The 14,788-nt window shown below is 46.3% G+C and overlaps 1 protein-coding gene across 1 annotated transcript in view; it reads left to right on the top strand.

The window, feature by feature from the left end:
* LOC135899975 (uncharacterized) overlaps positions 1–9,511 on the top strand; it is a 146,112-nt gene extending 136,601 nt beyond the window's left edge. Inside the window, exon 6 of the mRNA XM_070538000.1 lies at positions 9,381–9,511. Within this exon, the coding sequence (XP_070394101.1) occupies positions 9,381–9,456 (76 nt within the window). The 3' untranslated portion in view covers positions 9,457–9,511. The remainder of the gene's footprint in view (positions 1–9,380) is intronic.
* Positions 9,512–14,788: the final 5,277 nt, after the last annotated feature.

The raw sequence follows: 14,788 nt of genomic DNA, 5'->3' as shown, positions 1-14,788 counted from the left end.
TGTGCGCTGAAGCGCTATCATGTGCGACGTTTTGCATTTCGGAATGAAGTGCGAAAAAAATATTTACGCACGACACAGTGCGATAAAAATGATTCATTTGGTTGTTATCGGATGTTTTAGGAAACCATACCTTGAATTCAACAATAAAGTTTGTTAGTTGTTAGTTGGCTATTAGTAGTATACAGGCGAGGATCCCGAAGTCAAACGACTGCAACGGGTCTGATTCTGAGATTAGCTGGATAACCCGCACACAATAATTTTTCACGTGGCGGAAGATGTCTGCTGGGCGAACACTGACGTCCCTTGCTTGTATATTGTGCCATTTTGTTTAACAGCTTGACTGACCTTAGCTGGGGCGCATTGTATAAGAACAACAGCCTTCAGTACATTTGTGGTCCAACAAATTAGGCAAAAATAAGTAAGAACGCTTTTTACACCATGAGCTCATACGCAATCCCTTACGTAAATGCGGCTTAGTTTTGCAAACTTACGCATATTTTTTGCTCGTGGAGTAATGAAGATCCGGCTCAATCACTGTGTGTAACCTTCCACACTTCCTTTACTTTGGTCTTTATCTAGTTTTACCGTACTGAAATTACCGCCACTTGTAAAAAAAATGGGCGGAGCGAATGTATGATACAGCCTGAGTAGTGTCTGCTCTTGATATGACTGTGTTAGCACACTCGATGAGAAATATGACTCTACAGTGTAGGCGTACGTAGGCCTGTAGTCGCAAACCGGTTTCGAAGACCGTATTCAGTGACCTCCTGTTAAACCGGATAGCCGTTTTGATGGATATTTGCAAGCACTTGAACGGAATGGCAATGGAATGCCACTGGAATAGCAATGAAGCGCAGTGGTTATTACCCACCGCGCTCCGTTGCCCGAAAAGTGCGCCATAATTTCTTTTCTCCTACTCCGAGCCTAGGTGCGCCCACCACACGCCGTGGTTGCTCAGTGGCTATGGTGTTAGGCTGCTGAGCAGGAGGTCGCGGGATCGAGTCCCGGCCACGGCGGCCGCATTTCGATGGGGCCGAAAAGCGAAAACACCCGTGTGCTTAGATTTAGGTGCACGTTAAAGAACCCCAGGTGGTCGAAATTACCGGAGCCCTCCACTACGGCGTGCCTCATAATCAGAAAGTGGTTTTGGCACGTAAAACCCCATAATTTTTTTAGGTGCGCGCACCAATCACGCTAGCGGCTTCGTGATAGTTGCTTTTCGTAGCGCTGGGCACGCCCAGTGATGCGGTTAGGCAAAGAGCGGGCTTTCTGTTGCAAAGGGTTACGATTAGCCAGTTGTTCCACCTGGCAACGCTGCGCCCATTGGTTAAGTAGGTTTAGGTCAGGGTTCAGTTGGTCCTAATTCACTGTCGTAAAAATACATGCGCTAATGCCTCGAATTTTACTTACTGGCGAGAAATGTCTGCTGGACGCCCGATAGACCGTTTATGTGCGAAAATAACTGTGGCAGAAACGCGAAATTAGAAGTGAGGTTGTTTCCGTTAAACATCGTTAAACCATTATTTCTTCACTAATAAAAAAATCAACCAGTGACTTTTCTCAGGCATATTTTTTGTCTTTTGCATTCTTTCTTCGAATGAATAGGTACCTTGTTATACCGAATTCCAAATTTAGGAACAGTTCTAGAGCAAAACAAATGACGTTGAATATCTAAAAAAAAGCTTTGTCGATTGAAATTTCTAGCGCCGTTTAATTTACAAGCGATTTTCAATACCTCTTCGTAGTCATTAGCTATCACCCACAGAACGCGTGTAAGGCAACTGACTTGGCTTCCTTCACACCACCCTGCTTACCTACTGGTAGTTACAAGTTCTCACTACCGGTAAGTAAGCAGGGAACAGCCAAAGTGTTGAACTCCAAGTCACTGAACCCCAAGTCACTGCAACAATGACTGTGACTGTGGTAGCGAGGATACTCTTCAACACGTTCTGTGTAAGATTCATCGCTACAATTTACAGTGACGATCACTCGCAATCGCGACGCCGCGCCTGGTCAAAGACCTAAAACAGAAAAAAATCATTTTACAATGCCAACCTTACAAGCGATCGCAGCGGAGGGCGACAAGGGTGCTGCTGTAGTTTCTTAGGACAATATACCTGCAGAAGTGGCTGTAGCCTGAAATGACGTTTATAGGGCTATAAGTGCTATTATGTGGTGATAGTGACCGACTGTGATTGTCTGTGCTTCTTTTCTTTCTCTCTCTCTCTCTTTACCTACCTCTTCATCTCCCCACTTTCCCCAAAGCATGGACAAAAACCATCTTTTCCCTCCTGGCTAACCTCCCTGCCTTTCTCCTTTCTTCTATCTCTCTAGCTTTCTCTCTATCAGCAGTGAGGCCACAAGAAACCTGTCATAAAATAATTTCTGAACATCGGGCAGACTTGTCATAACTGAAGCCTGCAATACGACGGTTGGCACTTTTGTAATGTCTGCACTAGCCTTAAATACAACTGCTTATCCCAAAGATCAAGCGGCAACATGGGGTACGGCAGAAAACTTAAGAGCCAGCAATGCCTTTGCGAAGGGTGCAAAACACGGTAGCGTGGTTCTACGATGAGGCGAAAATCAGTAGCTCTGCGCCTCTTATCTAGCGGAAGTCAACTGAGATCAAATTGAAAAAAATGATTGCATTGACTTGTGCAGAACTTCCTGTACTGTAGCTTCTCCCCTTGAACTTGTTCGTCAGGAACTCCTCCAACAATAAACTGTTTTCTGCGATCCTAAAACTGAATTCGATTCTAAGAATGATTCGAAAACATACGAGGTGCAGTGTGTCACCGATGCAATAAAAAGTGGTCTCGGAGATTGTACGAAATTGCCATCGCGACAATTGAGATGACGTAGTTTTGCAATCGCTTCCGGGACACTGCAGTATTAGTGGGATTGGCTGCACCGGCAATGCCGCCTGATCTCCACATGAAAATGGTCGGTACGATTTTATTCCGTTTTCGCTAAATGACGACGCGGCTGGGCTTCGCTCGATGGCCCGTGAATGTACGTTGCCCCTTTGGGACTCGACCGTTTTCGCCATATCTCTTCTACATGTTCATTTTTCCCTCAGCTGGTGCTAGAGTGGCAAGAGTTCCGCCTGTTGAAGCGCGGTGGGTTATGCGCGCATATTCGTCGGTACTGACGTTGATTGCTATTCACCAGTCTCTGTTTTCGCGATCGCGACTGCATAAAGCGACACCAAGACCAAAAGCCTCAATACAGCGTGTATGTGTGCAGAAAAAAAAAATGCGCGTTGTACTGTCTTCGTAAGGAAAAGAAAAGCATCACGTCTCTATCCGGAGCGTCGTAATCTGATTACGTCGTTTCTTTGTCGCAGCGCCGGCACTGCAAGAAGCGAGTGCCCTTAGAAATCTTGCATAGACCCCGGAAGGCACACTCCCACCGAAAACCCTCTCGTTCTTCGCCGGACCCACGAGGACGACGTGTCCGCTATGCGGCAGCAATGGCGCGCTGACGCACTGATCAATTTATGAGCGGGCGCGCCTCGCCATCGACGCGCATAGCGAGCCATCAAGAAAGCGACTACCGATGACGGTGCGTTTGCTTCCGCCGGTGCCTCCCGTCTTTTCTGCGTAGAGTAGCGGCCCAAGCTTCTAGCGGGGTCGACGTCTCGGGCCTTCATTAAAGGCTTCGCGCTTTCTTTTTTTCTCGTCCCCTCCAACTGGCGGGCAAGCGTGCCATTAGCCCGATACGTGCCCAGGTGTGCCAAGTGTAGCACCGACGGCGGCCACGCGCACAATCAGCCTGAGTGGCGAAGCGCGAACGGGACGCCCCGCGGGAGGAACTGCGCTCGAGTTTGCATTTATTGAGATCGGGGCTTCTTCCTGTACGGACCAACTCCATTCTACGTGCATCCGGTAGAAGACGGGCGCAAGACTGCGACAGGCTGGCGTGCAGAGTTTGTGCATGCACAGCTAAGCCACTTGCCAGAGCTCATTTGTTCGCTTGATGAGAGTTTTACCAGGAGGAGGAGGAGGAGAAAAAAGAAGAGATGGAAAAACAGGGAGCTTAGCCAGTGTTAATAAAGGCTGGAAACCCTGTGCTGGGAAAAGCGGTAAAGTGTGACAGGGTGAAGTGGGAAATGTGGTACATGATGATAGAAGGAGAAATGATAATAAAGAATAAACAGGAATAAACTCTGCACAATAACACGATGCAACATGCAACAACTGCTGGTGAGTGTTTCACTGCACATACAAGACCTGTTCAACTTGCAAAGGTGCAAGCCATTTGTAACAAGCCCAGGCTTTTTTTCAAATTGACATTTACATACCGCTACAATGTTCCCAGGTCGGAAAACTAGACATAAACAGCTTAGGAAGACGAGTGTCATCCGCCATTTTATTCTACGCAAAACTGGCCTTCGTCTTCTTTACCCTCAAGCCCGCTTCTTCTTCTGATCGTAAATCATAGCCCGCTTCATTCTTCCAGGCTTCGTTTATCGACGCCTCCTGGCGTACTTCAAGACAATGCCTATTGAAGCGCTTTCTTGTTGGCTGGATGCACCCAGGAACCCAGGTAGAATGATAATGAGTTGGAACGCATACGGCAGACATTCTCAGCGGGTGACTGGAAGCTTACCATCATCATTGAAAAGAAAAGTGTACAATCAGTACACTTCACAAGTGCTAACAAATGGGGCAGAAACCTGGAGACTAACAAAAAAGCTTAAGATCAAATTAAGGACCGCGCATAGAGCGATGGAACGAAGAATGTTAGGCGTAACCTTGAGAGACAGAACGAGAGCGGTGTGGATCAGAGAGCAAACGAAGATAGTCGATATCCTAATTTGCATTAAGAGAGAAAACTGGAGCTGGGCAGGTCATGTAATGCGTAGGTTAGAACACCAGTGGACCATTAGGGTTACAGAATGGGTGCCAAGAGAAGGGAAGCGTAGTCAAGGACGACAGGAGAGTAGGTGGGACGATGAAATTAGGAAAGTCGCAAGCGCTAGTTGCAATCGGTTGGCGCAGGGCAAGGGTAGCTGGAGATCGCAGGGAGAGGCCTTCGTTCTGCAAAGGACATAAAATAGGCTGATGATGACCCAGGTACCAGGCATTCTTAAGCACACGATGCTGGGTTGCAATCCTAACAACTTGAAATGGTCCATAAAATTTAGCACTATGTGTTCTAATTCCTTTCTTGATTAATACGTAGTCTTCCCCTTTTATAACATGAATGTCATTGTTGTGTCTCTTATCAAAGTTTTTTTGATCCGCTCTTTTTATTTATCTTCATCTGTGATATTAATTCTGACCTCAACTAGCTTTAGTTTGCCCAGCAGGCTAAGCTCGCTGTCTGCTGCAAGTGCAGATGCAATTTCAGAGGCGGAAAAAGACTACTGCAATCTAAATCATTTATATAAGATTGGTTATGGTGCCTTACAGCTCCCTCCAAGCATCACTTCCAACCTCCTGGAAACATTTGGATATTTTCATCTACTGCTTGATGTCCCGCGTTGCCCATTCGTCAAGCCCATTCGCACCATGATGGCATAGCGCGCAAAGTATAACTTAAAGACTGCTTCAACGTATAACTGTAGTATCCAACTACATGATGGTTGCCTTTATCGGGCTGCTGCGCCGGCTTTTGGTATAGAACTGCGTTAGTAGCGTAATATAAATCATATGTATTTAAGACACAAGACAAGGGGGAATACTGATTACACAGAATAGGGTCCAATGATTTCATCCGCAGCGGTTCGCAATATGCTTTTTCGCATTCCTCCTCCTACTAGAAAGGTATGTCATTTTGCATCAGGCCGGTAAGACACCTTGTTCTGGTCGCGTATTCCTCTATGAACGACCTGATATGTATGGCTAGGCCTAGAAACACTCTGAAGGAGTGGCGTCATAAGACTTCACAAGCTTGGAAATCTTTTTGAACAGACTCTTGTTTTGTGCTCATGGTAGATCCATCGAAGTCTCTGCCAAGAAACATGACCTTTTCTTGAAAGAATGCGCTCTTCTTAAAGTCGAATTTAGACGCGATTCTCAAAGTGTGCAGAACCTTCGAAAGTTGTCTCTCATTTTCTTCCTTTGTCCTTGAAAAAAAATTATATTGTCGATGTACACGTTGCAAATCACCCAAATACACACTCTCAGGGTGTCGTTCATGCTCCTTTGGAACAAAGTCGGAGAGCTTTTTCTATCCGAACGGTAAATGCTTTACTCATACACGTCCAAGGGCAGGGCAAAGCATGTATGTTTCTTACTATCTTTTGTAAGCAGTATTTGCGAGAAACCTTTGCAAACGTCTATTATTGATAACCAATGGCAACCTCCGGTTTCATTGAGTAAGGCATCGATTTTTGTAAGGAATGAAGCGACTGCGAGTCCGTCGGTTACAGTTGCTCGGTGCGACTCCTTTAATGGAACCCCTTTTCCCTTGCCAGTGTGCGTTGTTATGGCGCGATTCTTCTTGTTTTGTTCACAACAGACTGCCGCCCCGAGCAAACGCACGAGATGATCAATGATGACCCCGACGTCTCGTCGTCTTTTATAAGCCTTTCCGAAGTCTCATCGTCCTGAACAAACTTGTAACCATTTTTTGCGTGTAAAATTCTCCAGCTAGCGGTGGGCGAATAGACGCGAATTGTAGCCGTTCTAGTCGTCGCATTTCGGGTCAATAATAGCCTGAGGCACTGGCTACGGTAGCGACGAGAGTTGCAGCTGGCGTCCCACCTTGCACGAATAGAAGTCCGGAAAAAGGCGACCGTATGAGCCATCGGATGAGTCTTTTTTTTTTCATGGATCTGTTCGTGAGGAGCAGATCGTCCATGGCGTCATCCTGGTTGTCGATGTAAGCGCCACGAAGGCGTCCGCTGGTTGATTGGCGTGGTAGTACGCGGTACATCACGGCAGTGCCGGTAGAGTTGCACACTTTCGGTGGAGTTTGAGAGAAGTCCCGTAACGTGGAGTCATTGGGCACCTCTGGGGGTGGTGGACTTGCCGGTGTAGTCGACAGGAAATGGCGCGGGCAGTCCTTAAATAAGAGACCTTCGGTGGAAGACGTCGGCGCTGCCACGTATGAAAGGGTCGTGGCCGCGCTCTCGGCGGAGTAGTGCTCGCGCTGTGACGACATGAACTGCTGACGAGGCCGCACGTGGTGGTCTTTCTTAAAGGTAACATGACCATTCCTGTGGCGACTGTTACAGCATCTGGAGTACCTCTTGTCGTCGAATACGAATACTTTAGAAGGCCTCGACGCTGTTGCTAATTTGTATTCGGGTCTTCGGTTCCGAAAGCTATATAGCCGGTCATGGTCAGTCTCCGCGCTGCGGTGGTGGTCGTGAGAGGAACAAGAGCGATGGCGATTCGGTTCTCTGTTTTGTATTTCATCTCCTTGCTCTTGTCTCAACGGTTTGCGCGTGACCGGGTCCTGTCGTTCGGGAGACGGTTATGGAGGTACAGGATGTCTTTCTGCTTGTTCATTCCGTCGGGGGCCTTGATGTCGGCTGCTTAGTGCAAATCATTGAACTGTCGTGCGGCTTTTTCCCCGACCTCTGCAAGATTTTCGGATTCCGTTTTATTTTAGAGCAGCTGGAACTCGTCCTCTGTTCTGCTTGTGATCTAGGGGCTCGTGTCTGCGATCACCTTCCCGTTGTTCAGGATGAACTCACACTGTACCCAGGCCTCGGTATGAAGCTTCGATTGTTCTGCGCGCTGTGTCGGTGGTCTGGTTTGCGCTGAGATTCACATGCTTGCCGGGTCGACAAATAAAATATGCACTGCCTGCTGTCCTCGCAAATGCCTGGCAGCAGTCGATAGTGATATAATGTCCGCGCGGGGATGAAGACGACAACGAACCCGGCTGATGGCGTGACGGATGTTTTCGTAGTAACCAAGCGTCTCGGTGAATTCGCTTTCGTATTCGTCATCATCGGCCATGAGCTCTTCGATTTTTGCGTTAATTTCAGTGAGGCAACGGTCCTTGTGATCTAGTCTGGTAAACAGCACTTGCAAGCCGGTAGGCGTCGGTTCGGTTTCTTGCAAGGATTCGGCTGCGGCGGTGATCAGTCGGGCAGCGGCGCTTCGAATGACGCCGCGCTGACGGCGTAGTCGGTCGATGATCGGTTGTGCGGATGGCACTCTCCTTCCCAAGTTTCACGGCATCCTAATTTGAGGAACGAAGCGACTGCGGGCCCGTCGGTTACAGTTGCTCGGTGTGACTCCTTTATCGGAACCCTCTCTTCCCTAGCCCGTGTGCGTGGTTATAACACGCTTCTTCTTCTGTTCACAACAATATTTGGCATCGGAAAAGGTATTAGGTTAGTTTAGTGGTTAAGAGCTCTGCAACCTGTACACAGACGGAACGTATCGCCTTTGGGAGCAATAGTAATAGCTGAAGCAAAAGGTGATACGGATAGCCGAATGATGTCAGCATCGAACATTGCTTGTCGTTCTTTCTTTCACCACGGTTTCTTTATTTGTTTCCCTTAACTTGTTGAAATGGGCTTTTCTGACCACCTGCTTTATCTGCCAGTACAAATAGTACTGCATGAGTGTTCATTGTGGGAGGGTAGCTTCCGGTACAAACATGCTACGGGCACTTCTCTTGGATCTTTTCAGCACTGTTAATTATTCGTGGCACACTTGCCACCTCTTTCTGAGTACACATGGCTTGCGCTGTTTTCAACTAACATCTCATCGTCGCAGTAAAGTTTGATCTTCAGCTTTTTTATATCGGCCCGGGACAATAAGAAGTCGTAGCTGACATCAAGTATCACTAACACTTTGCTGCTAACAAGCTGTCCTTGAAATTTAACGTTTACTGCAGCGCCCTCGGTATATGAAGTTAGTGTTAGCGCGGGACGCGCACTGTTTTACCGGTATGCAGAACGTTGTCGTCTATCCGGTTTTTTTTAATTATAGACACTAAAGCTCCGCTGTCGACGAAGGTACTCATCTCAATGCCGTCAGCCTTGATGGCAACATGAAGTAAAGTAGAAGATACGACGTGCACAACTTCTCCGTTTTCTACTACTTAAAAACGGTTGGTTCGAGACTGGGATGTTATTCTTTCTAACCGGCTGCTATAGTAGCGAAGTCTGCACTCAGATTGCTCACTCACATGTGATACAGGTGACGTCTTGTGTAACGCACGAAGCAGTTCTTCTAATGCTTTCGAGGCTTTTGTTGCACCTCTCTCTACAGGTCAAGATGCAGACCATACATGATCAAATCAAACAATGCTGGCAGGGGAAGCTTCAGTTCGGCCACATATAATAGGCCAGGCTTATAAAGAAAATACTCCAACAAAGAGCCACAGATGTATTTGAAACGTAATGCTATGTCCCGTGATTCTATTATATTTATCTCGAATGCTGCCGAAAATTTTTCTTACAGGTCTTCTCACTTGACCCAGGAACTGCAGGTCATACCACTGCCTTGCGATGCCATGGAGATAACGACGCAAGTTTAATATTTATTTCTTTATCAGTCGACCACCCCTTGTTTTCAGCAGCATAATAATAAAGGAATAGCCAGTACTGCTAGCTTTGGAATTCTCCTTCAAAAGTGTAGGGTTCCATGAGGCTTTTTACTTGGTTATCTTGGATCAGATAATTAACAAGAGTTGTCATTATTTCGTGTTGTTGTTTCATTCGTTGTGGCTCCCCCCACCCCCTAGCATGCTTCTTGTTATGTTCATAAATCACAGCAGGGCCCGCTTCAACCACGAAAAAAATAATAAAAAATAAATATGATAAGACTAATTTGTGGCGCATTACTAGTGCAGCAACTTTCTTTGGCTTCTAATTGTCGACTGCCAGAATTTTCTGTACGAACTCTCTATAAATTAAACTAATCACCAGCTTTTCAACTGATTTTAACTAATTCCAAAACTAATTCCAACTCTTGTTATTCGCCTTTTGATGGAGGTATCTAACGGAGCGTGTAAGGAACATCGAAAAGAAGCATTTGAATCATCACGTTGACGTGCCCGGAAACTTAAGCAGTTTTTTTCAGCCCCGGAAACAAACTTTGATGCGGCAACGGCAGGGCAATGTGGGGTCCGTCTTTCCGCACCGTTATCAAGCGCTTTGTCGACCGCTGTAGATGTCAGCGAAAACGCTTGTAAGTGTTTGAAGAAGCGTGAAGGCCCATTTTTCACCATGAACAATGGCAGTTTTATGTATATAATATTTTCCCGTCATATGGTGAGGCTTTTCTTTGCCGCGACAGGTGCTGCGGCTAACAGCATTAAGATGTCTCCTTTCAGCAATATATTAAAGGATTGGCAATACTAAAGCTGTTCTCTAGGAAGTGAGTGAGTTGCTCGGATGTTTAATATATTTTGTATCCAATATATTTACAACATTGACACGCAGATTTGCGTCTAACGGTTTAAGCTTTCAGAAATATTTATTGAAAAAGGAAGAGAATGATATAAATTGGCACAGCCACACAAAAAGGAAACCGTAGTTGAAGAATACTTGTTTTCAAAAGTTTGCACTGTTGTGTAGCGATAAATACCGTATATATTCAACTAAGGTCCGCACTCATGTAGGATCCGTGCCTCCAACTTGGCAGCCCTAAATTCCAGAAAAACAAAGTTGAAATAAAAAATTCGAAGACTGACGAGAGCGTCACAGCTTGTGCACGTGCTCTTGCATTCTGAGCAGCCACCATGCGCGGTCTTCGGACATCGCTGTGAAAAACTTTGGCGTAAGTCATATCTAATGCCATGGGCGACTGTACCCGTGAGTGTTCGACCGAACTCATTCTGAGCATTGGTGAAAGACGCAGTAGTGAGGTCTATGGAATGACACCGGCGACGTGGCGTGCTTGCGTGTAAACATATATGCGTTATGAAAACACCTTCGCTCTTTCGACACATCAAAATCAAGGGCAATACGCTCGGTCAGAAAGAACTAGACCGAAATGACGCATCCCCCTGTAAGGGCCACACCTCGCGAAGATTGCAAAAAAATACAAATACCGAATGAAGGCAGTAGAAATGTGAGCCTTACAGTAATATATGCGTAATAATAATAAATGCCGCAATATTCTCACTGGACACGGACTTCAAGATAAAAACGTCACCTCTCGGCCTGACTATAAAAATACCCGGTTAATAGTCCTACGCACTGACGCACACACTATATGTTGAGGAAAGCCGTTGTTACCTTCAATACGCAATATTTTTTTTTATTGTATTCGTATATCTCTTCAACAAAAGCATTCTTGCGCCATAGACTAAGCGCATTGTACATTAGAATACGAAGAAATCTGCCTAAGATGCCGACAGCCGTTTTGACCATTTGCAGTGCGATCAAACTGCAGGATAACCAATGCACTTATTTGCGTGCAACACTTGCAACGTAATAATCAGTCCTCGAATATTATTCATATGGCGGCACGTTTAAAAAAAAGAACCATTCCAACCTGCAGTCGACCTCTCTACCGTCCCTCGGACATGAAATTGGACTTCCTTCCTTCCAAAACCTCCCACTACATCACTTATGATATCCTGCGTGTCTAGTTTTAGGACTCTAACACCGCAGTTGATTCAGTTTTTCTTGTGGAACTAAAATTAGGTTCTAGTTCTCGTCCGAAGTAGTAAGCGCTACACTTTTGTAACCGCCTGCCGCTGCTGCAAAGCTGTTTACGTAATATTTGTAGCCCACAAACGTATCCGCGAATGGGCAGTCGAATGAAGTTCCCGGCTTTCGATACAAACTGAATTCTAAGCACTATTTTTGCGTTTAAAGAATAATAGCCTTTTTTAACCTATCGGTTGAATACACGCTGTAGTGCGTAGAGCTAGGAAAAATTTTTCGTCCATTGAGAAGGTGACGTTTTTCCCCAACCTGTGGCGCTATAACGTGAAGCTAGTCCAAACTCTTCTATTCCAATTCTGCAACCAGCCCTCCGCGATTGATCAAAAACTTTTTTTGGACTTTTTTGAAACAATGTAACGTAATGTAAACATAACTAATTAGCTAACTGAACACACTTCATGAAATAGTCGGCATAACTGGAGACGGCTGCGAACAAACTAACTTTGATACAATTCCTCTTAGCTGTGCCACTCTATTTTAAACTTTACTTCTGTTGCATGAAATATCCGATATAAGTATAGCTGGCGAGATACCGGCAGCCCAGCAGCAGCATCAGCCTTGACAAATACCCTAGTTTAGGCAAGCAGAGCTTCGATGAAAAATTTAGGTCGGCTTTCTTTTGGAAAGCAAGGGCCATCAACAGCCGTAAGAACTATCACCTCCCTAATTGCGGAAGTTGCTCTGGTAAAGGTGTGCATTTATGTCTGCTCCATAGGAGAAGAAAGGAAACGCGTCTTTAGTAAAGTATGCTCGTTTATGGCGAGGCGGCCTTTATAGCGGTGTTTTTTAAATATTTTTCCGCATAAATTGGATCATTAGACAAAGTAGAAGCTTGACGACCGCCTTTCACCACCGGTGTTGCATATGGCAGGCGGAAAAAGCGCGAACAACGTGGGCGTTTTTCGTGCCAGCGTGGCTGCATTTTATACGTGTTTCACGACCTTATATGGTTTAAAGCTTTCCTTCAAGGAGAAGACGCCGAGTCTCGCTTAGGAAGGAGGCTCCACAGCGTAAATGCGTTCAATTGTCGAACTTCGTTATGTTACAGCTTTAATGCCGTTGTTCGCTTTTTCTTTTATTGTTTCGCACAAATCACTAGGTACGTTAGAAATCTGCAAACACAGACAATTTAATCTCATAACTGTTGCAATTATTCGTTGTTCCAAAATTCTTGTCTGTCACTTCTTACAACATCAAAGGCACGCGCATACAGGTCCGCACGTCTGCGAAGCCCAAAACGCTTTGCATATGAATGAGAACATTATTACGCATTTTACTAAATACATAACACAATCCTTTCTTCTTTTTTCCGACAAAAGCGGATGCGAAACATCAAAGGGCCTGATCTCAGCTGCCGCTATTTTTGACACTAGTGGGAAGTAAGTGCACCCGTTAGCAAGATAAATGAATGCGCTTTCGCTATCGTGAAAGGCCCTTGTTTGTTTTTCTTTACCATGCTGTTTCAGCACGGTCCTAAATATTTGCTTTTCGATGTTCACACAAGCACCAAGAGGCATTGCTCGTCTCTTTCACGTTGTCTCCCCCCACAGTGCGTTGTCCTCGGAGAATCGTCATAAAAACTAGAGAGAGCAAACGTTAACTCTTGCGCCAGTAAAGGGGCACATTCAGAACGGCTTTAAGGCGCAAACGATCTCGAATTGGGTAGTGAGCGCTAGTCCTTCTATCGCCACAAATGCGACAGCCAAGGCACTAAGCAACTGCAGGCCGACTTCAAGAGAGCAGAATTGTGGACCACTGCTTAAATTAGTTGATTACCGTTTATTAGCTGAATAATTAGTTGAGCTTGCCGAGTGCTGTTCGGTTTCACCGTGACAGGGCATTGCTATACCGCGCCCCGCAAATGCTTCCACGCAAAGAGCGACAGTCGCAGATATGCCACACCAGGAGCGCAGTTCAGCCAAGTCTCTTGGCGACTCGACACTACATTCCCCGTATGCTGACAGCATTAAATATTCAGAATAATTCTCGCTGGAAGCACGCCCGTTTGGAATTGGAAGCCTTGAGTTTGCTATCGAGAGCAAGACCGCTGACTTTGACGGCCTGACTTCGTGGAGACGAGCAGTGGTGATGACATCCTGCCTTTTCCCGGCAGCATCTGTAAATCTTTCTTTCTTTCTTTCTTTCTTTCTTTCTTTCTTTCTTTCTTTCTTTCTTTCTTTCTTTCTTTCTTTCTTTCTTTCTTTCTTTCTTTCTTTCTTTCTTTCTTTCTTTTCTTTTCTTTCTTTCTTTCTTTCTTTCTTTTTCTCTTTCTTTCTTTCTTTCTTTCTTTCTTTGCCGATGTTTTCTTACTGGGCTTAAAATAGGCTGCACACTTTTGGGGGCACGCACAGAGTCGAGCTCGCAATCCAGCGCACGAAGGTTGCAGCAGCACCATCGTGCTTGAGTCTTTTAGCTTTGTTACTATTGCAATTGCGATTGCTAAGCTTCATATTGCATGAGACTATGTCAATACGCGGTTGCATATTATTTGCTTCCTAATTCCCGCACGAACATAAGCAGCATGCTCTGAAACAGAACCATGCATTAAGTGTGCCCTCATCGTAGTCACCGACTCAAAGACAGCCTACAGAAGCTTCCGCAGGGGGGTAATCTCCTCCGCGACCCGAGCCATTCTAGCCAAGCACAAGCCTCCGGGAAGAGCCATAGAGCTCATGTGGGTCCCGGCTCACTCGCAGGTAGCAGGCAACATCATCGCCGACTACCATGCCCGAGAAATGCCAATCCGGGCCGAGCACGAGCCGGAAGAGCTACCGCACCCGGTTACCAGCTTTCGCGACATTACCCGGATGTACCGAGAAGAAAGGTGCAGGCTGCCAGAACCGCACCCCAAACTCACCAGGCAACAACAGACGATCCTGCGTCGAGCGCAGGCGGGATCGCTTGCGCATCCCGTACTGATGAACCGCATGTACCCTGCGGAATACGATATGCTCTGTCCTTTTTGCAGAAGAGAAAAGGGCACCCTGCCGCACGTCTTGGCAGAGTGCACAGAACTCAAGACCCCCCCTCCTCCCCTTCCCACCAACACCCCCAATCCCCAACCCCTTGAGCGATGGGAGACCTTGTTATCCAGCCCCGCCCTACCGATTCAGCTCGCACTGACGGACAGGGGCCAGGAGCTGCTGGAAACATATGGGTCCCGTAACTAGGGAACCACCCCGTCTGGTGCCT

The sequence above is a fragment of the Dermacentor albipictus genome, chromosome 4 (assembly GCF_038994185.2).
Source record: "Dermacentor albipictus isolate Rhodes 1998 colony chromosome 4, USDA_Dalb.pri_finalv2, whole genome shotgun sequence".
Lineage (NCBI taxonomy): Eukaryota > Metazoa > Arthropoda > Arachnida > Ixodida > Ixodidae > Dermacentor > Dermacentor albipictus.
Note: the sequence above shows the minus strand (reverse complement) of the source record. Positions and strands in the feature narration are given on the sequence as shown.